The 24,224-nt window shown below is 43.6% G+C and overlaps 1 protein-coding gene across 4 annotated transcripts in view; it reads left to right on the forward strand.

Moving 5' to 3' along the window:
• The window catches only part of VPS8 (VPS8 subunit of CORVET complex), a 252,389-nt gene that overhangs the window by 31,707 nt on the left and 196,458 nt on the right, over positions 1-24,224 (forward strand). For all 4 annotated transcript variants that reach the window (XM_065556171.1, XM_042853465.2, XM_005308658.4 and 1 more), the window contains exons 8-12: positions 2,788-2,874; positions 14,840-14,907; positions 16,879-17,032; positions 17,156-17,215; positions 18,069-18,176. In XM_065556171.1, the coding sequence (XP_065412243.1) occupies positions 2,788-2,874; positions 14,840-14,907; positions 16,879-17,032; positions 17,156-17,215; positions 18,069-18,176 (477 nt within the window). The remainder of the gene's footprint in view (positions 1-2,787; positions 2,875-14,839; positions 14,908-16,878; positions 17,033-17,155; positions 17,216-18,068; positions 18,177-24,224) is intronic.

Genomic DNA, 24,224 nt, shown 5'->3' on the forward strand with positions numbered 1-24,224 from the left:
GGAGCTAGTTGATTTGGGTTGAAGCCTTTCCTGTTTGATCTGAGTGTTATCTAGGAATTATATACTCTACTTAATCCTGAATTATTTTGAGAGCTAGGATTGATTTGAGTAGCTCACATCTGAATCTTTCCCCAAAGTTTGGGGCTGCTCAGAGTTATGGTTTGATGCATTATAATGAAGCAGTAGGTCCAAAGTGTGTCGAACTTTGGGGAAAGATGGCTCTGATTTAGTGTTGCAGTTTGGATCCATCTCTAGTCCTAAAGAAAGGAATCCCTGGACAAATATTATGTATAGTTATAAAATCAAAATTCCAAGGAGGAGATGATGTTGTTGTATGCAATGTTGTTGTAGCCATGTTGTTCCCAGGATATTGCAGAGAGAAGATGGGTGAAGTAATGTCTCTCACCAGCAAAAGTTGGTCTAATAAAAGATGAGAGTTCATCTCTCTCACCAACAGAAGTTGGTCCTATAAAGAGATTGTCACGCACCTTGTCTCTCAAGGAGATCAAATATTATTCCAATATGAAACTTAAGATCAAGAATCTCTTCAACCTTTTCCATAACCTCCAGGTGCATGTCCTTCCTTTGTTTATCTTCTCCTTTTGCTCCTTCTTTTTCACCAGATACCTTTCACTCTTCTTTCATAGCGATGAAAAATTACTGCCTCCCGTAATAGTGTCCTTACTCTGTTGTAATCTTATCTTCTTCATTTCATTTCATCATTATTCTCTCCTTGCGTTGTGAGAGGGAGTGGAAGGGAGGAAGCCGGGTGATGGGTATTAACTGGGGATGTTGTAAAGTAAATACATTCCTTGTATATTTGTTCCTATACACCCCGTGATTAGCAGTGGCTGAGATGCCTACTTTTTAAGCCAATTTCAGTAAGTAAAAATTGGAGACGAGTTTCTTCCATGCTAGGAAGAGATGCTTGAACACTTTTTCCCCCACAAAAAAGTGAGTTTTTGTAAAATACCCTGAAGTGGGGAAACTTGAACATTGCCTCTATGTGCCCCTCTCATCTTTCTGATCTATAAGGCTTGTGCAAAACTGAGGGTAACAATATGGAATTAAGTCTTTTGTTTTGTTGATCTCAGCACACAAATCACCCAAGCTTTTAGTATTTTTAAACTCTTACTTGCAAATAAAAGTTGTTATATATAAATAAAGTGTAAAAGTACATAAGTTATGTTCAGAATTTTAGCCTTCTAGATGAGTTAGAACTCTTAGATGAAATTCTGTAGCAGCATTATAGCTAGAGTGACAGAGAAATCTAGTTAGTTGCATGAGCATTTCCTATTTCAGACCATGATTTCAGTTGCTCAGGCTCCATAACATTTTGATCTTTTCATGCTGAAATTTTCTCAGTCTGATCACTACTGGAAGGTTAGATTTTTTTTTTTTTTTTTTTTTTTTTTTTTTTAAAGTTTGAGTAAAAACTGTTCAATTAGAGAACAAGAGTCTCAATTTAAAAAAAAAAAAACCATTTAAAAAAAATTGCCATTGTCACAATAGCTAAAGATAGAAAATTAAAACCTAGTAGGGAGGTGGTTAGCAAAAGTATGCAATACCTTTTGAGAGTTTGATGGAAACTGGATTTAATTAGGCTGTTATGAATCTCTGAAAATAGCACTTTGCATCTCAGTTGGTGTTCAGTTTTAAATGTTTAACATTTTTTTTACGTACAGTCAGAGCCGGTAAGCTTATGGGACATGCACATTGGAGCATTGCTGCATCCTTGTGATATTCTAGGATATGCATGGGATTCCATAGGGTGCCTTTTTGTTTGTGCTGCTGAAAACTTTGTGCACCCAATGCATGAAGGTTTCAATGAATCAGTGAGACAAGTCTGAGGAGAACTCTCGCTTTAAGTGTGGAAAAGCCAATGCTCTGTTGATCCTGTAGCCAAATAGTTCCAGGTCATGGAATCTCTAAAATAACAACAATAAAATTTCCATTAAGACCATATGGTAAAGCACTCAGAAGTTGGGATACATGGAAATTTTATTGGAGTACACTCAACCTTAATTCTTCCCTCTTGTGTGCAGGCTTTACAAAGCAGTCTTTAATTACCAGTGGCCAGCCCAAGACTGCGGAACATGATCGCACAGAATCTAAACCTCACCACGCTTCTTTGACTTTACCTTCCAAATAAAATACATACAACGCACCTTGCAGAAATAAAATTTAAATTAACATGCAGTTTTCCTTGAGTGGACAGAGATGAGACTGGAAAAAAAAATTCAGATGCTAACATGTCCGTTGCAGTGCTGTAGCGTGATCGGATATCCTGGTGATGGGCATGGTATAAGAATCTGAAAAGAATAGAATGACTTATGGTCAACAGGTCTGACCTGTCCAGAGCAGGGATCAGTAGTAGATGTTACACATAGATCTCTAATGTTGTAGAAGAAATTGTATGAACTGTTGCACTATTTGAAAAATGGTATATTGTGGGTAATTAAAGAGTGTATTATAATTATCCAGTCATTCAATAGCATATAAGGTGGTGAGAGGTGGAAATTGAGAGCTTCTGTGGATTGTTGTGTGGTTTTTTTTTTTTTTTTTTTTTTTCTTCTCTCCAGGCTGCGCATGGACAAACAAGATAAAGTGTGCATCAAATCAAATTTAGAAACAAGTCATCAGATGAAAATCTAAGATTGGAAATTTCTCAGTTCCCAAGAAACTTGTTAATTTATTGATGCTCAGGGAGGCATGGAGAATATCTTATTTCAGTTTGCACACTTGATAACGAAAACTTGTACTGAAGAAAATTAACTTTGTTTGCAGATTACCATGTGGGATCTGGCTAGTGGGAAACTTTTAAGATCAATAACAGATGCTCATCCCCCAGGAACAGCAATTTTACACATCAAGGTAAGAAGCATTCAGTAGTCTTATTATATAGTTCCCTATTAATCCCAGTAGTAATAGACTATCTGAGATCTACCTGCATCAAGACAAAGTGGCTTTACAAAGGAGATTATCTTTTAAAGCATTTTGAGATCTACTGATGAAAAGCATTATATAAGAGCTAATACCATTTTATCTAGAGCGCTGTAAAATTGATGCAGATATTCTTTATTTTCTTTGAGTTTTTTTGAAGATGAAAAGCAGAAATTACAAAGTGACATCTACTCCATTGTTAAGATTGCAGCGGAGTTTCTCTTAAAACTTTGCCCCATTCCTTCCAAAATCTGCAGATGAGGGTCTAGTAGCCTCATAATTGATAAGTTAGATCTGAGACTGAGGTAGAATTTCCTCCCAAATTTGAAGTGATGCATCCTAATGAGACTCCAAAAGTTCTTTGGTTTGTTTTGCAACTGACAGAGAGAGAGAGAAACTTTGGTTTATCGGATTCATCTTGTAAGAACACCAGATTAGCTGACTAAATCTTAAAAATTAAAGCTTTAATTAGCAAAGCAAGGTAAGTATGTTACTGACGTGTCCTCACTTCAGCCTCCTTCTCCTTGGTGGTGCACATAAAGAGCAAGAACCAAAGCACAAGAAGTGCATGCAAGAAGCTAAAGGAGCCTTTTTGGAAGGCAGTGCTGATAGGGCTCTGTCCTAATTTGTTCCCTGCTGGCAAATGAAGGGTCTGAAGTTTAGCAAACAGCCTGGAGTCTGTTTCCACAGATAAGCCACCACCCTACCCCTCAGGTGCTTAAAAGTAGGAAACTCAGAATAGGGAGCAAGCCAGGAGGCAGCATCTTCAATGAGATCTGCATGGATAAGACCAGTGTTCCCTTCAGTCCCAGACTCGATGAAATCCGGAATTCCCATTCCCACTCTGCCTTTGGGAAAAGATCAGGTATTCTTCTTCAAGTAATAGCCCTATGGGTGCTCCATTTCAGGTATTGATGCTCCCACATGCCTTTGGAGATTTTTGGCAGCAGATCCTGTTTTGTTCTGCATGTGCGCTGTAGCTCTCCTCGTGCCCCAACTGGGGGTATATAGAGGTTGCAGGGAACAAACTACCCTCAGTTTCTTCAACCACCTATGTCCTGAGATGGAACATTTCAGTGGTGCCAAGTAATATAGCTAGTTACCTGTTTCTTCTTAGTTTCTTAATCTTTAGTTAAACTAGTCTATTAGGACTAGGTAATTAGTTTTTATTTGTGCTGTTTCTAGATGCTTTTAGGGTCCCTCCGCTTCCCTGAAGGAGCTTTTTTCCCTTTAGGGTATGCCCAAATCCCCAGGATTTTAAGTGTTGCCTTGCTTGCCGGGAGTCCACTTGAGTTATTGATGGCCATTTGCACCGCATTTGCTGCTTGGTGAATATTTGTGAAGCAGCCAAGTGCAAGGTTTGCTCAAGAATCAAAAGTTATTCCAGGAAAAACAGAGCTAAATTTTCACCTCCTTATGATGGAACTTTCCCTCCAACCTGCACCAGGCCTGGATAACATTCTTCAAGTGACCACAGCTCCCCGTCAGCATCCAAGCGAGAATCTAGCAGTATAATTTGTTCCCATGTGAAGGACAATCAGTGGATTCTTTCTGCTGCCATTAGGATCCTTTTCAGCCTTGGGTCCACATACTGTATCTTAGCTCCTGGCAGACAGCACACCCTTCTGTTCTCTGGATCAGCTCTAGTAACAGGCCTGTCTGCCCTTCTTAATAGGGTGTCACCAGTCACGTAGACCTACCTCTTCCTGGTGTTGGTGTGATTCTCTGGCCTTCCTCCTGTTCTTTCTAGCTGCAAGTCCCCTGGTCTTTTGTTTTCCCTTGCAATGTTTTGCAAGTCCTTCTGTATCCTCTTGGGGCTCTGAACTCTGGCTATCTCCATTGTCTCTTCCCCTCTTCTTGTAGGACTAGCCGCTCTTCTCTTCTTCCTTGTCCTCCTATCTTCTGTTACTGCCTGGTGTGCCCCTTCATTTTCCAACTCAGCAAACCCGTTCCTGAGCTCCTATTTCTCCTTCACTCTCTGATCTTTTCCTCTGCCTGGTTCTCATAGTCACATGCTTCCACTGGCCACTTTCCTCACCCAGCAGTCTATCCTCACAGTTCTCTAGTGCAGCTTGCATCTGAGAGTCTTGCCTTCCCTCCATCATTTGCTTGAATCCCCTTCGAAATTCAACTATAGTTTCCACCTGCATATCCAAACCTTGGATCTTCTCTTCCATGAGCTCTACCAGGGGGCACTTCATACAAACTAAGTTCTTGTCGGTACCCATTCCAGGATAATGTACATTGTGTAGCTTCCACATCTGGTCATCTTTATTGTCGCTTCCATCCCTTGTGTCACTACCACTGCTCCTTCTGTATCCGTCATAGCCTAAACTTCTGCCAAGAAAAAAACAAAATAACCAAACCAAAACGAAAACGCCACACTTCTCCTCTCCCAAACTCCACTCAGAAATTCCCACTAATATCCCCCGTTTTCATCTGTATGCCACTGGCTGGCTCCTTTACTGCCTTTATATGCCCCCTAATCAGGGAAGTCCTGCCCTCTAATCAGGGCTCCACTTCTCTCACAGCACACTGCCCCCTATCAGTCTCTGCAAACTGAAAAAAGAAAAAACACACACAAACTTACTCATTGCCCATAAGGAACAGGGGCTTGCCTACTTGCTTCTCCTCCAACAGAACTCCCACTCAAACTCCCCTGTCCCAAGAGCCTCAACTTTATCTCTGTGACAGAGCTCTTTCCTTCCATTCCTTAGTCACATTAAAATAATGACTACTAATATATTTGATGCTGACATGTAATCTTACCATGCTCAATCAGAGACAACAGAATCTAGCTGGTCTGCAACATTCACTGATATTCAGACCTCTCCCCAGAGACTGGTAACATAGGACTTAAAAAAAAAAAAAAAAAAAAAAAAACTACAAAGGATGTTTCCTCCATCTGGAACCTAGACATACTGAAACTTTAGTGTTTTCTCCCTCAATGTTTCTCTTGGGAGAAGGGAATCAAAGGGTAGGTGCTTAATCACCTTCCAATACCCGTATTGGGGTTTTTCAATCATCCTGGACTGGAATCAATTTTAGGTGGCGGGAAGAAGCACTGTCAGTTTCCCAGAACGCCCCTTCCGTTACCAGAATGGGACACCCTTGGGGAGTCCTTAATCTCCCCTATAGGTTGAATTTTAGGTAGATAATGAATCACTTTTCAGACACCAGGTTGGGGCAAAAGTGCTATCAACTACCCCCACATCTTTGGTACCGGAATAGGAGGCCGATGTGCTATCACTGGGTTTGGCAGCCCCAGAGGAAAATTACCACTCTGTCAGTGCCAACAGCCTATCTGGGTCTTTGAGCAGATGTAGTGCTTGAGCATAACTGTTTGTCGTTATTTGGTGAATGGTTTTCCTGGATGTCTTAGTCTCAGCTCATTAGCTAGTGATGTTTTAACACTACCGAGAATAAGTCATACATTTTAAATGAAATCCCCTTTGTCTCCTACGGAGACATTTCAGCTGAGCCCTGGTCTACACTACGAGTTTAGGTCAAATTTAGCAGCGTTGGATCGATTTAACCTTGCACCCGTCCACATATGAAACCCTTTTTGTCGACTTAAAGGGCTCTTAAAATCTATTTCTGTACTCCTCTCTGATGAGGGGATTAGTGCTGAAATCGACCCTGCTGGGTCGAATTTGGGGTAGTGTGGACGCAATTTGATGGTATTGGCCTCCGGGAGTTATCCCAGAGTGCTCCATTGTGACTGCTCTGGACAGCACTCTCAACTCAAATGCACTGGCCAGGTAGACGGGAAAAGCCCCGCCAACTTTTGAATTTCATTTCCTGTTTGGCCAGCGTAGCGAGCTGATCAGCACAGGTGACCATGCAGAGCTCATCCACACAGGTGACCATGGAGTCCCAGAATCGCAAAAGAGCTCCAGCATGGACCGAACAGGAGGTACTGCATCTGATCACTTTATGAGGAGACGAATCCGTGCTATCCGAACTCCGTTCCAAAAGACGAAAATGCCGGAATATTTGAAAAAATCTCCAAGGGCATGAAGGACAGAGGTTATAAGCAGTGCCGCGTGAAGCCTACCAAAGAACCAGAGAGGCCCAAGACGTGCCGCTTCTATGATGAGCTGCATGCCATTCTAGGGGGTGCCCCTACAACTACCCCACCCCTGTGCTTCCCTCCTGGGGTACCTTGGCAGTTTATCCCCCCCATTTGTGTGACGAATTAATAAAGAATGCATGAATTTGAAACAACAATGACTTTATTGCCTCTGCAAGTGGAGATCAAAGGGGGGAGGGGAGGGCGGTTGGCTTACAGGGAAGTAGAGTGAACCAAGGGGGCCGGTTTTGATCAAGGAGAAACAAAGAGAACTTTCACACTGTAGCCTGGCCAGTCATGAAACTGGTTTTCAAAGCTTCTCTGATGCACAGTGCACCCTGTTGTGCTCTTCTAACCGCCCTGGTGTCTGGCTGCGCGTAATCAGCGGCCAGGCGATTTGCCTCAACCTCCCACCCCGCCATAAACGTCTCCCCCTTACTCTCTCAGATATTGTGGAACACACAGAAAGCAGTAATAACGATGGGAATATTGGTTTCGCTGAGGTCTAACCGAGTCAGTAAACTGCACCAGCGAGCTTTTAAACATCCAAAGGCACATTCTACCACCATTATGCACTTGCTCAGCCTATAGTTGAACTGCTCCTTACTACTGTCCAGGCTCCATGAGCTATGGGAGCAAGGGGTAGGCTGGGGTAGGTGCGACTGCGCGGTGCTGCCGACTGGGAGAGCAGCCTGAGGCAGAAGCCTCCAGCTGGCATGATATTCCAGACAGGACTGAATTTCCATTAGACGAAACTTAAAGAAGAGAATGACCTGGAGTCATTCCCATTTTTGTCTAGGCGCCCCTGACCGACCTAAGCGAGGTTGGCCAGGAGCACCCACGAGACGACAATGATGGCTAGCAGTCGTATTGTACCATCTGCCATAGGCAAGGCAAAGGGATGCTGTCGTGTAGCACTGCAGTACCGCGTCTGCCAGCAGCACCCAGGAGACACGTGGTGACTGAGCTGAGTGGGCTCCATGCTTGCCGTGGTATGTCGTCTGCACGGGTAACCCAGGAAAAAAGGCGAGAAACGATTTTTTGCTGTTGCTTTCACAGAGGGAGGACGGGAGGGGGGCCTGTTAACATGTACCCAGAACCACCCGCGACAATGTTTTTGCCCCATCAGGCATTGGGAGCTCAACCCAGAATTACAATGGGCGGCGGAGACTGCGGGAACTGTGGGATAGCTACCACAGTGCAACGCTCCAAAAGTCAACGCTAGCCTTGGTACTGTGGACGCATACCTCTGACTTAATGCGCTTAGTGGGGACACACACAATCGACTGTATCAAATCAATTTCTAAAAAAATCAACTTCTATTAAATCGACCTAATTTCGTAGTGTAGACATACCCTAAAATTCTCTTTCTCACTGTGCCCAGCAGAGGAAAGTAAAGATGTGCAGGACTGATAAGAAAGCTGAGCTGTTTGCTAAACAAATCCAGTCTGTGCCAAATGATTGCAGCTGTATACTGAATTTTTGACAAGCTGTTTGATCGAAATGAAAAGTCAATTTGCTGTCTAAGAACTTCCTGCTTTATTAGTTCTCACCAAACAGATTTAAATAAATTTGGGGTTCTAATCACTCAAATATGCACCTCAGATGTTCTACCATGGTCATCACTGTAGCCTTTTGTAATTGTTACGTTGAAATGTTCCCAATTAATACTAAATTAAGGATAAGGGTGCAATAAAACCCAACTTAGTTTTCAGGTTCAAGTTTGGTTACAGAAAATTTATTTAGTAGAGGACCACTAGGTGACACGTTGAGCACCTGGCATTGGTCACTGCCAGAAGACAGGATACTGGGCTAGATGGACCATTGGTCTGACCCACTATGGCTGTTCTTATGAGTGATAAACCCAAACTTTATTCAAAAGAAAAATTAGTTAAACAAACAGTAGTTGATCAGTCCACTGACAACTGTAAGAGGTACTGTCTTATAGTCCTGAAACCTAATGGTACCCTTTTGATATTAATTGGAGCTCTTTCCAATTTTAACAAAACTACTCCTTTTTATAATCTATTAGAATACTAATTAACATTAAACCTTCTCATTACCGTATTCAGATTTCTGCCACTTCCACATTGGTTCTTTACATTACACATTATTTAAATGTATCCTTCCCATCAGATGAATGTAGATAGGATTATTAGAAAACATTCACAATTCTTAAAAACACTCATTTAAAAAAAACTTGCTAAAACAGTTATAACCAACATAGCTGCAACATAACCTTCCGTGTTTGCTCATCCTGCCACTTTGAGGTTCATTAAAGGGTTATTTAGCCTGTTGCTATGCATCAGGAAACTCTCCTGAACCTAGGATTTGAGCTTAGTCCTTACTCTCTGATGAAGCCTCCCTTTGAACTTGTGGCCACATCTTTGATTTTGCACCTAGCCATCAAGAAAGCCATCTTCATGGACATCGCCTATGCTCTAAGAGTTATCAAGTTATGGGCTTTAATGACTGGACCCTCCAGCCCCCATACATACACTCTCCTGTATTCTTTAAAGACAAAGTATCCTTCTGACCACAGCCCTGGTTCTTACCAAAGGTCATCTTGGATTTTCATGTTAATCAGACTATTCATATTCCAGTTTTTCCACCCTAACCCTCATCAGTGTAAAGAGGATACAGTACAGACCTGTTTATGCGCAAATCCGCTTAATGGGCAGTAGTGCCATGCCTCCCAGTGCTACCTATTTAACATGTGAGACTCATGAACACGCGGTACAGGAACTCGCTATGTAGCACTACAGATTTGCTCACTAACTCACTGACCTAGAAATCAACAGGAAGTGCGGAGCGGAAACGTGTTGTATGTCTTTACCGCTGACGGGGGTGAGGTGGGGGGAGGAGGGGCAGGAAGGATCCTCAAAGCGCTGTTGTGGCAGCGCTTTAACGTTGCTTTCCCCCGCCCCTCTCGTTGGCAGCCCTGCTGGTAGGGTCAAGGCTGCTGACGGGGGAGGCAAAGAGAGCAGCTGCCCCGGGGCTGGTGATTTAAAAGGGCCCAGGGCTCTGGATGCCACTACCGTAGCAGCGGCGTCCAAAGCCCCGGGCCCTTTAAATTGCCATGGGAACCCCAGGTGGTGCGGACCACGTGGCCTGGAAGGACTGGCCGGGAGATGCTGACCCTTAGCCCCGCCCCTTCCAGGGGCCAGATCTGCCCCCGCCCTGTACCAGTAAGTTTCCTGAGTTACTTTCACCCCTGTGTAGTAGTAGTAATGTTATTAGATTACACATTTGAATTTATATTCTTGTAAAGCGCCGTTAACAGATAGGCCTGCAGTATTTGGGATGCTGTGAATGTGTATGTAATCCTAGATAATTATGTGTGCGTGTGTGTGTGTGTGTGTAATATATATCTCAATATCTTAAGATATTTCAGCATGGCCCTCTTAACCCGCGGTCCATTAACATGCGGTTGTGACGGCATGACTCCCGACATCCGTGTGTAAACGGGTCTGTACTGTAATATCCTTCATGGCTGAGATGTTAGGAGGGCCAGGGCCTCCTATTTGGACAGGACTAAACCCTTTTGGGCTTCTCTTAAATTACTTGTTGCTGTTGCCAGAGCTATGGACAGAATTAAAGGTACACCTGTGTCCAAATGGGTTTCTGGTTGTATTCTCTCCTGCTGTGAACATTCTGTGCCCTCCTGAGGTTATTGCACTTTCTACTGGATTTCAGTTCACCTATTGACCTATTAAAGCACATTCTTACTGCAGAAATGTGCAAAGTTACCACATTGGTCTCCATTCACACGGTCTAAAGGGGCACTGTGGTTTGATACATGCATCACAAGCAGATGCTGCATTTGGGTTTGCTGTTCTTCAGTAATTTTAAGATCCCACTCCAAAGCACTCTGCTGAGGAGTACTGTTTGGGAGTCACTTGCAGTGGAGCACCCATAGGGACGTACTAGGCTGTCCCTTACCTTGTACAGTAATGAGTTTTTCAAGATGTCTCCCTATCGGTGCATCATCTGCTCTTCTTCCCCTCTGCTTTGGAGTCTTGTCTCCGTGGGACTTTGCAGTACAGAAGGAACTGTAGCCGGTGTAGCCCTTTATGCCTTTGGTATGGGGCATGAAGATAGCTAGAGGTGCATGTGTGAACTGAACAGGGACTGCTGCTGAAAATCTTCAGTTGAAGGTGCATGGAGGTGCATATGCACCTGAAATGCATTCATAGGGACAGACATCTCTAAGAATTCCATTTACTGTACAACATAAACAACCTCTCCTTCTGCCTGACTTTCCTTATCACAAAGCAAAGAGGAATGCCATCTTGGGGAATCCTCTCCTTCCATTCTTTGTCATGGCTCTGTCCACAAGAAAAGGCCACATTTCCTTCCTGAGGGATTTCTCCCTCCTGATAATCCTGAGCGAGGGGAGAGGGAGGCGAGGTGAGGTGAAAAGTTGCCAGTTTTGCTCAATTTGTGAAAGAATCTGCAATAAAACTATTATGGATTAAGCAGAGTGGGGCAGCTGCCATCTCATCCATTCAGAGATGAAGATTGTTTAATGTACATAGCAGTATTTGCAATGCAAGTTGTTGCACAGAGCCCCTATCCTTCTCCATTTCCACTCCTTTAGCCGTAGTGCAGCTTGCCTGAAAAGATTTGGGGCCCAATTCTCCAATCTAAGGCACAAGATAAAACCAGGACATGTTTTTCAGCAGATATTGCAAGCTATATCCCTTGTCCTCCACTGCTGGTTCCTCTCTGGGGAAGGCCCACAAAGGAGACCAGCTTGAAAACTGGGAAGAAGGGTTTCTTCAGACATGCTTGAAACAGTACCTGAAAGAGTGGTAGGGGCAATTGGAAAATCAGCTTGAAAAAGTACAGGATCAAACCGAAGAGAAAATAGTCTCTTTTCTCCCAGGCTAAAGCAGATTTCACCCTCCCCTTCACTTATTTAAGAAAATCAAGTGGGGAAGAATAGCAAGGCACCTGATAAAGGGAGGAGACTTCCTTAACTTTCTGACTCTCCAATGACTGAGACACAGTGGTGTTGAAAGATCCATTACGCCATCTGGCACTCTTTGCTCACACTTGAGAACAGTCTTCTGTCTAGGGCGAAAAGAAATATTACAATTTTGACTAAGACATGACACTTGAAACCAGGTTCTCTTGTGATTTACAGTCCTGGGAAATGGCCAACTTCGTATTTTCTCTGACTTAAAATATTTAAATTTACAATTTTGCCACCATGGGGATTAAATTAACCTGGGACCCCTCTATTGTTTATAATAAAATGGTGGTATACAGATTCACTTTGTGTATTTACTGATGGGATTTATTTTCCCCATTTCGTGCCAAAAGTAATATCAGCCATGCCATGCTAACTCACAGCTTTGGAGCATTTTATATTATTCCACTTACAACTTTAAAGACAATTAAACTGTATATAGGTAGTTCCAAAAGAAAAGACACATGTCCTGAAAGGTGTTTTGTGAAGGCAAAGCTCAGTTGGACTCTTCCATCACAGTGATATGTCTGGAGAATATTATGCCCTTATAAGCAGAGTGATGCAGGCATTTTAGAAAAATACAGTTCTCCTCATCAAGACTGCCTTGTGATAACAGAGCATAGGATAAAGCTAGAACACTTTAACCATATTTCCTTCTTTTTCCCCTCAGGTGTTCATATTACACTCTGAGTTGGTCCTATGAAATTGTCATCTTTTCTCCTTTAAATAAATCTTTGTTTGTGGTAATGTAGAAAGTTTGATTTCTGCAGTAAATGTGTGTGTAGGGGGAAATCTTGGTTACTCGCTTTGGACCTGTTTAAAGCAATATATGAATGAATAAATAATTCAATCTACATTCACCTACTTAACATTATAAAACTGTGTGATAAGCAAGAGAGCTTAGAGCTTGTGGTCTCCTTTTGATTACTAAATCTATTTAGGAAGAGTTAGCTTCACAATTAGTGCCATTACAGTAGTGACACTTGCAGTAGCACAAAAAGAAGAACAGGAGTACTTGTGGCACCTTAGAGACTAACAAATTTATTAGAGCATAAGCTTTCGTGGACTACAGCCCACTTCTTCGGATGCATATAGAATGGAACATATAATGAGGAGATATATATACACACATACAGAGAGCATAAACAGGTGGGAGTTGTCTTACCAACTCTGAGAGGCCAATTAATTAAGAGAAAAAAAAAAAAAAACTTTTGAAGTGATAATCAAGCTAGCCGAGTACAGACAGTGTGATAAGAAGTGTGAGAGTACTTACAAGGGGAGATAGAGTCAATGTTTGTAATGGCTCAGCCATTCCCAGTCCTTATTCAAACCGGAGTTGATTGTGTCTAGTTTGCATATCAATTCTAGCTCTGCAGTCTCTCTTTGGAGTCTGTTTTTGAAGTTTTTCTGTTGTAATATAGCCACCCGCAGGTCTGTCACTGAATGACCAGACAGGTTAAAGTGTTCTCCCACTGGTTTTTGAGTATTTTGATTCCTGATGTCAGATTTGTGTCCATTAATTCTTTTGCGTAGAGACTGTCCGGTTTGGCCAATGTACATGGCAGAGGGGCATTGCTGGCACATGATGGCATATATCACATTGGTAGATGTGCTGGTGAACGAGCCCCTGATGGTATGGCTGATGTGATTAGGTCCTATGATGATGTCACTTGAATAGATATGTGGACAAAGTTGGCATCGGGGTTTGTTACAAGGATAGGTTCCTGGGTTAGTGGTTTTGTTCAGTGATGTGTGGTTGCTGGTGAGTATTTGCTTTAGGTTGGGGGGTTGTCTGTAAGCGAGGACAGGTCTGTCTCCCAAGATCTGTGAGAGTAAAGGATCATCTTTCAGGATAGGTTGTAGATCTCTGATGATGCGCTGGAGAGGTTTTAGTTGGGGGCTGAAGGTGACAGCTAGTGGTGTTCTGTTATTTTCTTTGTTGGGCCTGTCTTGTAGGAGGTGACTTCTGGGTACTCGTCTGGCTCTGTCTATCTGTTTTTTCACTTCAGCAGGTGGGTATTGTAGTTTTAAGAATGCTTGATAGAGATCTTGTAGGTGCTTGTCTCTATCCGAGGGATTGGAGCAAATGCGGTTATATCTTAGAGCTTGGCTGTAGACAATGGATCGTGTGGTGTGTCCTGGATGGAAGCTGGAGGCATGTAGGTAAGTGTAGCGGTCAGTAGGTTTCCGGTATAGGGTGGTATTGATGTGACCATCGCTTATTAGCACAGTAGTGTCCAGGAAATGGACCGCTTGTGTGGATTGATCTAGTAATTAATTGGCCTCTCAGAGTTGGTAAGACAACTCCCACCTGTTTATGCTCTCTGTATGTGTGTGTATATATATCTCCTCATTATATGTTCCATTCTATATGCATCCGAAGAAGTGGGCTGTAGTCCACGAAAGCTTATGCTCTAATAAATTTGTTAGTCTCTAAGGTGCCACAAGTACTCCTGTTCTTCTTTTTGCGGATACAGACTAACACGGCTGTTACTCTGAAACTTGCAGTAGCACAGTATTTGATTTTACCATGGTATTTTTATACTTGAAATAAAAATACTGCAAATGCCATAATTTCTAATACTATAACGGCTAAATGTTTGTATTTTATGGCAAATAACTTTGTGTTCAGACTGCAAGTTAAAGATCTCACTGTAGGGTTTTTTCCAGTATGAATTTGTAAACACAAAGAATAATGTGCTAAATGTGGCTTTTCTGTTTCATGAACAGTATTAACATACTTGTCACCATTTAAAAAAAATCCTGGAAGTGGGGTTTTTCTGCTGAAACTTTGACTTTTTTAGATTTAAAATTGAGACTGAAAAGGTATAATCTAATTCTCTGTTCAGTTTACAGATGACCCAACGCTTGCAATTTGCAACGACAGTGGAGGTTCCGTGTTTGAGCTGTCATTTAAGTAAGAGAATAACTGTGTTTTGTGGGAAAGTGACAGTAGAGAGGAGTCTTAATTATGAATCAAAGTTTTTAGAGCTAAAAAAGCCTTTGAACGAATAGAGTATCTTCCAAATGGTGTGAAACTCCTGGATCAGGACCTTAATAAAATAAAATAGCACAAACTTTTATTTCAAATCCTACAACAGAAGTAGCATGGAATCTTTTCTGCCTAGATCATTAAGCAATGTATCTTTGACTAAAGACCTCCCCACCCACAGCATAGGGGTGTGTGTGTGTGTGTGTGTGTGTGTGTGTAAGACCACATTTGGGGATCACAGGAAGAGAGTATTTATCCTAATGTAGCACAGTTCAACAGATTCCTCCCTACCTTGGACAATACGTTGGATCTAAGATTTGGCCTTACAATTGCAGTAAAATACACATTTTGATTAAAGTTGGATATATTTGGACAGGCGTGATATGGGAACTAGAGCAGACAGGTGACTACAGCTGTGGGGGAAATACCATTCTCTTAGGAACTCCTGGCAGCTGCCCCAAAGTTTGCCCCCCATCTTCTTCCCTCCCCCCCCCCCCCCCCCCCCCCAACCAGCCTGCAGTGCAGCTCTTAATCTTCAGACCTAGTTCTCCTAACTCTCATTGGCAGTAGCTGCAAGGTAGTTCTCAGCAGCTTTCTTCCTTTGTGTATAACTTGTGTAGTAGTGGACTTCACAGCAGCTGTGGGCAGAGACAGGAGTATGGGATTAGGGCCTGACAAGTTACCATGGGTGGAGTGGTAGCTTCTGGTAACGGGCCAGGAGCTGCTAAAATGCTTTTTAAAGCAGAATCGCAATGACTCATCCTGTCTCTATCTCTGATACTCCTTGAAATGCCATAAAAGCAGTATCCCTAACTCTTACCAGGCATTGTAAAAAGATTATTATTATTATTATTATTTTTGTTAAGTACAGTAACTCCTCACTTAATGTTGTTGTTATGTTCCTGAAAAATGCGACTTTAAGTGAAATGATGTTAAGTGAATCCAATTTCCCCATAAGAATTAATGTAAATGAGGGGGTTAGGTTCCAGGGAAATTTTTTTCACCAGACAAAAGACTATATTTTTTTATCTATCTATCTATCTATCTATCTATCTATCTATATACACACACACACACACACACACACACACACACACACACACACACTACAAGTTTTAAACAAACAATTTAATACTGGTACACAGTGATGATGATTGTGAAGCTTGGTTGAGGTGGAGGAGTCAGAGGTGGGATATTTCCCTTACTGCTAAATGATGAACTAGCAATTGGCTGAACCCTCAAAGGTTAACTCTCTCTGCAAGGCAGCAGGAATGAAGGGAGATATGCGCATTTCCCTTAAGTACACTGCCTTGTTAATTAGATCAGCTTGCTGAGACGCAGTTGCTGCAAGCTCTCTCCGTCCTGAGCCCTGCTCTGTGGAAGATGGGGTAAGCGAGGTGCAGGAGCAGGGTGGAGGGGGACACCCTGACAGCCCCCCTCTTCCTTCCCTCCCCCCCCGGCACAGCAAGAAGGAGTCTCGGGGAGCAGCTCCAAGGTAGAGGGCAGGAGCAGCACATGGCAGTGGGGCGAGGGACACAGCTGAACTGCAGGCCGCTGCTGCACAGGGAATTTAGGGGAGCGGGGAGCTGATAGAGGGCTGCTGGTCCACCCTGGTTCGAAGCCCCCACCAGCTAGCTGCAAGGGGCTGCCAAACGACGTTAGAAGGGAGCACTATACAACTTTAAATGAGCATGTTCCCTAATTGAGCAGCAACGTAACAACGTTAACCGGGACAACTTTAAGTGAGGAGTTACTGTAATCCTCTAAATTCGACCTAATCTCGTAGTGTAGACCAGCCCGGAGACCATGTTTTGGATTTTATTTTTTTTTAAGTGTTGAGCAGGCCCATTCTTGGCACTGGCCAGGTATTCATCAAGTTGATTGCTTTCTTTTCAGAAGAGTTATGGGTGTGAGAACATGTGAGTCTCGATGTCTGTTCAGTGGTTCCAAGGGAGAAGTTTGCTGTATCGAGCCCTTGCATGCAAAGACTGAATTGAGAGATCATCCTATCACCCAGTACTCGCTACTGGCAATGGCTTCCCTAACTAAGGTATTCTGCCTCTCACATAATCTATCTGTGCTAAATTAAAATGAAAGATATTGAAAAATATTCTAAAATACAGACTTAAAATTATTTTTGTAACTTTTTTTTTTTTTTTTTTTTGGGCTAAAGATCCTAGTCATTGGCTTGAAACCATCTTTGAAGGTGTGGATGACTTTTCCGTATGGTCGTGTGAGTAAGAACAAATAGCTTCTTTTTGGATTAAAGTTACAGACCACTCTTATGGTGAAGTTCACTCTTAAATCTTTGTGCCATAAACTCTGTATGAGGGAGTTATGGCAGAGGAGACTATGGACTTGATTCATACCAGGACAGGGACTAAGAGGGGAGGCAGTGTTTCTGAGGGCTGCCCTAAATTCTGCCTCAGATGCAATAACTTCTATGGGCGGCTCCTGCAAGCAGGGATAGTGGAGGTATAGGAATTCCTCGGTCATGCCTCCCTGAGGTAGTGGCTCCCATGGCATGGTACATAAAGCTGATTATGACCTGTAGTTGACACCATAAGGGGGAAGAACTCTAATAAGTCTTCTTTAAAATCAGTTTAATGAGACCACAGGCAATGAAATATCTTAATCATAATCATATGGTTATTACAAGGTGTCACTATAGGGCAGAGATAGTGCCCTAACTGTGCATTTTCATACCTTAACAAGTTTGGATCTCAATCATGTAATTCTTAGTTTTGGAATAAATACAACTTGCCTGTAACATACTTTACCATAAATTACTATGTACTCTCCATCTTAACTTCTTTTTTAACATAAATTTTACTAGTAATTTGTACACAGTGCATGAGAATGCCGTGCTTCTCTGGACAATGTTGCAGAGAAATTCCGATCTTTTTGTTGCTAAAAGTTTGCTTTTCCTGACTTTCTAAATGGATTCTCAAGTGCTGCAACAGTCAGAGACCACTAGTATCAAGAGTTCCATCTGACATGTTCTTGTATCACAGTGAAGTCAGAGTGAGTGTCAGCCTAATTCTGTGTACACAGTATTATAAAGGGTCTGTTCTGTCTCTCTTTAGATGGATCCCTCTAGTGTGCCACTGCTGGCATGGTATTTTGTTGCTGTACAGAACTCTGTGAACCCCATGCTTGCCTTCTGTCGAGGAGATGTTGTTCATTTTCTTTTGGTAAGTCTGAATTGCTTGTTACCTATTGTTTTCTAGATAATCACCTCTAGAACACTGGAACGGAAGTTAATTTATTCTGGATCAATGACGATGTAATCCTATGATGTAAATCACTGCAGTTCGCTTTTGAATTGGGAAAGACGTGGTGTCTTTTTTTTTTTTGGCTTGTATAAATGTACCCCAAGTCTAAAATGGCTAGATCAAGTGTTTTTGTAGTTTAATATAACTAAGTTGAAAAATGTTCTCTCTGGATACATGCTGAACCTTCTTCCTCAGCTTAACAATTTTTATTGAGTTGTCCTGATTTGGGGGCTCCGTCCAATCTCAATGAAGTTAATAGGAGCTGGATTGGTTATTAAGGTATGACTACATTGCATTGTAAACCTGGGCTCAGACTCATGTTTGAGCCCAAACCCTCCTACCATCCACACACAAATATTTCTGAGTTGAGTCACTAAGCCCTCAGGATCTGAGTTGTAAGCCTGCCAGGGTGGTGGGACTTGGGCCAAGTCCTGTCTTTTCGCTGTGTGGACACAGCTCTAACCTGGGTTCCCAGACTCCTGTCTGGAGAGTCTGCCAGTGCTGTCCCACAATGTCCTGGGCCAGTGTTTATTGGTCCTCTATCACAAGTACCCACTGGATACCCAGAAACTGGAAGCACCCATTTGTTCCAGTGCTGACTGCTGAACTTGGAACACAGTTAAACAGTTCCTGTGTTAGTTATGGCTAGCAGCAAGAAGTAGTTCAGCACTAAGCCCTACACCAAGTGTGCTGCTAGCTGACCATGGGAATGCAGCCAGATTCTGGTTAATCTCTGGTGCAAGGAAAACAAGACATTCAACATCATCAAGAGTACCAGAAATGATCATGTCTTACCAGGAAATTGCAGAGAAGCTTGCGACGTTGGTGGTCCACCAGACAGCGATCAGTGCAGTGTGTGAATCAAGCAACTGAAGACTAATTACCGCCAAGTCAGGGATGACAGCCACATCTCTGGGAACTCCCTGTCTACCTGCCTCTTTGAGGAATTCAGCCAGGTGCCGGGAACTGTGCCAAGCACTGAGCACACAGTGGTACATTATACTCTAAGTGGAGATGGCACCTTTATGATCCCTGATCCACAGGTGCCACCAGATCAAGCTCAGGAAGTGACTTTTTTGCACACGCCTGTCCCCGAGGAGCCTTTGCAGCTGGAGCAGCTACACCATGTCCTGAGTCCATACTCTGAGGAAATGTTTGAGGATGCCCTGAGGGAGCAGCAGGCAGTGGAACCAGAAGCAGAAGAGGCAGAAGTGGCACTGGAACTTGGTAAGTTTCTGCCTCCAGGTTTGTTAGTATATGGATGGGATGGATTTCTGGTTTATGACCCAGTGAAATCAGTATTACAAGCCAGGTGTTGCAGCATGTATCCGCTAATGAGACAATGCACACCAATGCCATGGCCTAGCCCACAGTCACCTCCACAACATGGAATTCAGAATGGATACTGGGAAGTGAAAACAAAAGTTAAACAAGTAGTTATGAAATTTTTACTAGATACTCGTAGGTTACAAAGTTGTGTTGGGGCATTAAAATTAAGTGCCTTATATTGCCTTCCCTGAAAGTATGCCCCACTGGCCAACTTGGCCACACCAGACTATCCTGAACTGCCAGTTCAGGTGTAGGGGTGTGTGTGTGTGTGTGTGTGTGTGTGTGTGTGTGTGGTCAGTCCGTGGGTACCATATTAAACATCCAAAATGCAGAAGGGGATGATATTTAGGTGATGGATGCCCTATTATGAGTCCAGGATATTCCTGGGATAGGTATTTAATTTTTGGATGCTGTGTCATGAGTCCAAATTGTCCAGGGTGTGTTTGTAGTCCATGGCGGGCTGCAGTATTGTAAGCCCAAGCTGCACTGAGTTCACTGCATGTATTGCAGCCTCCCTGAAAGCTCCCTGCATTCATCTGGCCACTAGAACACTGTCTTGTTAATCCCTCCATGAATTTTCACCAAATCCTGTTTGCTGCTGATTGCTAGCTCTTCCTGGAGCAGGAATTATAGATGAATACAGTAACTCCTCACTTAAAGTCATCCCGGTTAACGTTGTTTCGTTGCTGATCAATTAGAGAACATGCTTGTTTAAAGTTGCCCAGTTCTTCCTTATAACGTCATTTGGCAGTCGCCTGGTTTGTCCACTGCTTGCAGGAAGAGTAGCCCGTTGGAGCTAGCTGGTGGGGGCTTGGAACCAGGGTGGACCAGCAGCCCTCTATCAGCTCTCTGTTCCCCTAAGTTCCCTGTGCGGCAGCCACCCAACAGGCTATCAATTGCTGGCAGTTCAGCTGTCCCTCCCCCCTCTACCTTAGAGCTGCTCCCCGGAGTCTCCTGCTTGCCGTGCAGGTTGTGGGGGGGAAGAAGGGGGCTGTCAGGGTGACCCCTTCCCCCCTGCTCCTGCACCCCACTTACCCCATCTTCCATAGCGAAGACACCATGATAGGGCTCAAGAGGGAGGTTCCTGGCAGCAGCTGCCATCTCAGCTTGCTGATCTACTTCAAAAGGCAGTGTACTTAGAGTGGGGTCAGAGTACTTAAAGGAGCAATGTGCATCTCTCTCTCTCTCTCTCTCTCTCTCTCTCACATTCGGTGTGTGTCTCGGTCTGCCATGCTGTCTCGCCTCCCTCCGATCGTGCTGCCTTGTAGAGTGTGAGGCTACATTAACAACGAGTTAACCCTTGAGGGCTCAGCCAATTGCTAGTTCATTATTTAGCAGTAAGGCATTCCCTGGGAAATATCCCACCCTCTTACCCCACCACCTCAACCAAGCTTCACAATCATCATCGCTGTGTACCAGAATTAAATTATTTGTTTAAAACTTTGTGTGCGTGTGTGTGTGTGTGTGTGTGTGTATATATATGTGTATATATATATATAATGTCTTTTTTGTCTGGTGAAAAAAATTTCCCTGGAACCTACTCCCTCCCTCCCTCCTCTTCTCTCCCCCCCCCCCCAATTTACATTAATTCTTATGGGGAAATTTGATTCACTTAACATCGTTTTGCTTAGTCGCATTTTTCAGGAACATAACTACAACGTTAAGCGAGGAGTTACTGTAGTCACATTTCAGAGCTGGGCATACTTCTTAGGGTCTCCTCTGTAGGCCAGTAGCCCCCTTCATTTATAGATTTGTATATGATACACATGAAAAGCTTTTTAGCAGACACGTCTGGCTTGCCCCTGGTAGCCTGGAACAAAAGATCCCTTTGCTATGTCTTCCAGAAAGTGGACTGCCTGAACAGATTCTAAAGCCATAGGTAGCAAACCACAGCAAGTGTCCCTCTGCCCGCAACCATAAGGGGCCAGTGGTATGGAAATTTTATAAATTGATTTTGTAAATCGGACTTTACAATAATGTCTGATGGCTTTCTGCTCTGCACAGCTCTCAAATATCTGAAGGGCATCTGAGAACATTTTTTCCCCCCAGAATGTAACAAAACTAATGATTCAGACAATCTCAAATTATATTTTTTAGATTCCACAACCACTTTTGCTATAGAGAAAGTAAAATTTTTTTGGACATGCTTAGATAATTTATTCTTTAATTTTGTCTTGGCAGGCCCTTCCGCCTCTGCAGGGCATCCACAGTCAATCAGGCATCTTGCATCGTGTACACTCATACAGCATCAAGGAGGAGGCTGATAATTAATGGCAACTCTGGAACCAATGGGAGAAGGAGGCAGGCCAGGTTGAAGGACAGAGAGGCTGCAAAGCATGAGGAAAGATTGGCAGCATAGTTCCTGGACCATGAGCTGTGCTTGAGCGCAGCAGTCAGAGCTGTTTGAGGAGGAGCTTGTGCTCAAGACAGTAGGAGTGCAGGCTCCAGTTCCACCTGCACCTCCCACTCCAGCTCCTTGCCCTGAGTCCTCACCATACTATGTTCTGCAACCCACTTTGGACAGTTCTGTAGTTGGGTGGTCCTTGTTGCAAGGAATGAACACTTGCTGGAATGGGCAAATGTTTCCCGTTCATTCCTCCACTCCAGTGCAGCAATGGCAAGTGTGTGCAAAACACATCAACAGGGTCAGAGAGAACAAATTCTGCCTTTGTTGGTGGCTGGCCTGGCTGTCATGTTTTATTAAATGCATGTGTAAAAACAGTGTCTTGTTTACACACAGGTGTGGTGTCATGAGGACTGTTTATTACCTTAACTAAAATTCAGGGGTTCTCAAACTGGGGGTTGGGACCCCTCAGGGGGTTGTGAGGTTATTACATGGGGGGTCACGAGCTGTCAATCTCCACCCCAACCCTGCTTTGCCACCAGCATTTATAATGGTGTTAAATCTATAAAAAGCGCTTTTAATTTATAAAGTGTGTGTGTGGGGGGGTCATACTCAGAGGCTTGCTATGTGAAAGGGGTCGTCAGTTTAAAAAAAAAAGTTTGAGAACCACTGCTAAAACTGAACTACATAAATAGCAATCCATAAGCGGTGGGTTGAAGCATATGCCCATTTTACAAAATAAAGATAGAATATATTATGTTTTATAAGCTTTTATCATACCCATGAGCTTAAATTCTTCATAAAAACCATCACCACTGGTAGAAAGTGTGAAGGGGGACCCTGCCAGTCCCTCGGGTAGTATTCAATCAGGGTATGCTTATATCAATAATATGAACATTCATACATCTGTTGGGGCCATGCAAAACATAATATGGGCACACAAGCATCCCTGATTTCCATTGCACATGTGGAGCTTGCTCCAATTATGACAGGTGCTCTTTCTGGCTGTGTACCGGATCAATAATACAGTAGTGCCATGAGTCCACTTCTGACAAAATGGCTCACCTTTTTCCTCGGAGACATTGTGCAGAGCACAGCAGGCCATGGTAATGTGAATGGCTTTAGTAACATTGGCATCCAAACGGTTCTATGAACAATGCCAACTGGATTTCAGTATGCCAAACATTCTGCAGCTGCTAAGAGTGTAATAAATTTGCTTTTGCTAGGACCTCTGCCATCAGGGTATGGTTTCATAAGCCATAGCAAAAAAAGGGTATATGGGGTCCCCTAGAACAACAGTGGGGACAGTGGCTCCATTTATAACCATGTCATTTGGTGGGATTAGTGTCACCACTTACCCCAAGACATTACCTTCATGGACATGTCTACACTACGGGATTAATCCGAATTTAGATAATTCGGATTTGAAAAACAGGTTGTATAAAGTCGAAATGGATGCGGCCACACTAAGCACATTACTTCGGTGGTGTGCGTCCAAGTACCGGGGCTAGCGTCGATTTCTGCACCGTTGCACTGTGGGTAGCAATTCCATAGCTATCCCATAGTTCCCGCAGTCTCCCGCGCCCATTGGGATTGTGGGTTAAGATCCCAGTGCCTGATGGGACAAAAAACATCGTCGCAGGTGGTTCTGGGTACAGCCTCACCTCCTCCCTCCCTCCCTCCCTGCATGAAAGCAACGGACGGCAGACAACCATTTTCGCGCCTTTTTTCCTGGGTGGGTGAACACTGCAGACTCCATACCACGGCAAGCATGGAGCCCGCTGAGCTCAAGACAGCGCTCATGAATATTGTAAACACCTCGCGCGTTCTCGTGGAGTTTATGCTCAGCCAGGACCAGAGAAACGAGGCGAGGAGGCAGCGGCGGCGGCAGCGCAGCGACAAGCATGATGAGGACATGGACACAGACACGGATACAGAATTCAGTGAAACCACAGGCCCCGGTGCTTTGGAGATCATGTTGTTAATGGGGCAGATTCTATCCATGGAACGCCGATTCTGGGCAAGGGAAACAAGCACAGACTGGTGGGACCACATAGTGTTGCAGGTCTGGGACGATTCCCAGTGGCTGCGGAACTTTCGCATGCGTAAGGGCACTTTCATGGAACTTTGTGACTTGCTGTCCCCTGCCCTGAAACGCCAGAATACCAAGATGAGAGCAGCCCTCACAGTTGAGAAGCGCGTGGCGATAGCCCTGTGGAAGCTTGCAACGCCAGACAGCTACCGGTCAGTCGGGAATCAATTTGGAATGGGCAAATCTACTGTGGGGGCTGCTG

The sequence above is a fragment of the Chrysemys picta genome, chromosome 9 (assembly GCF_011386835.1).
Source record: "Chrysemys picta bellii isolate R12L10 chromosome 9, ASM1138683v2, whole genome shotgun sequence".
Lineage (NCBI taxonomy): Eukaryota > Metazoa > Chordata > Testudines > Emydidae > Chrysemys > Chrysemys picta.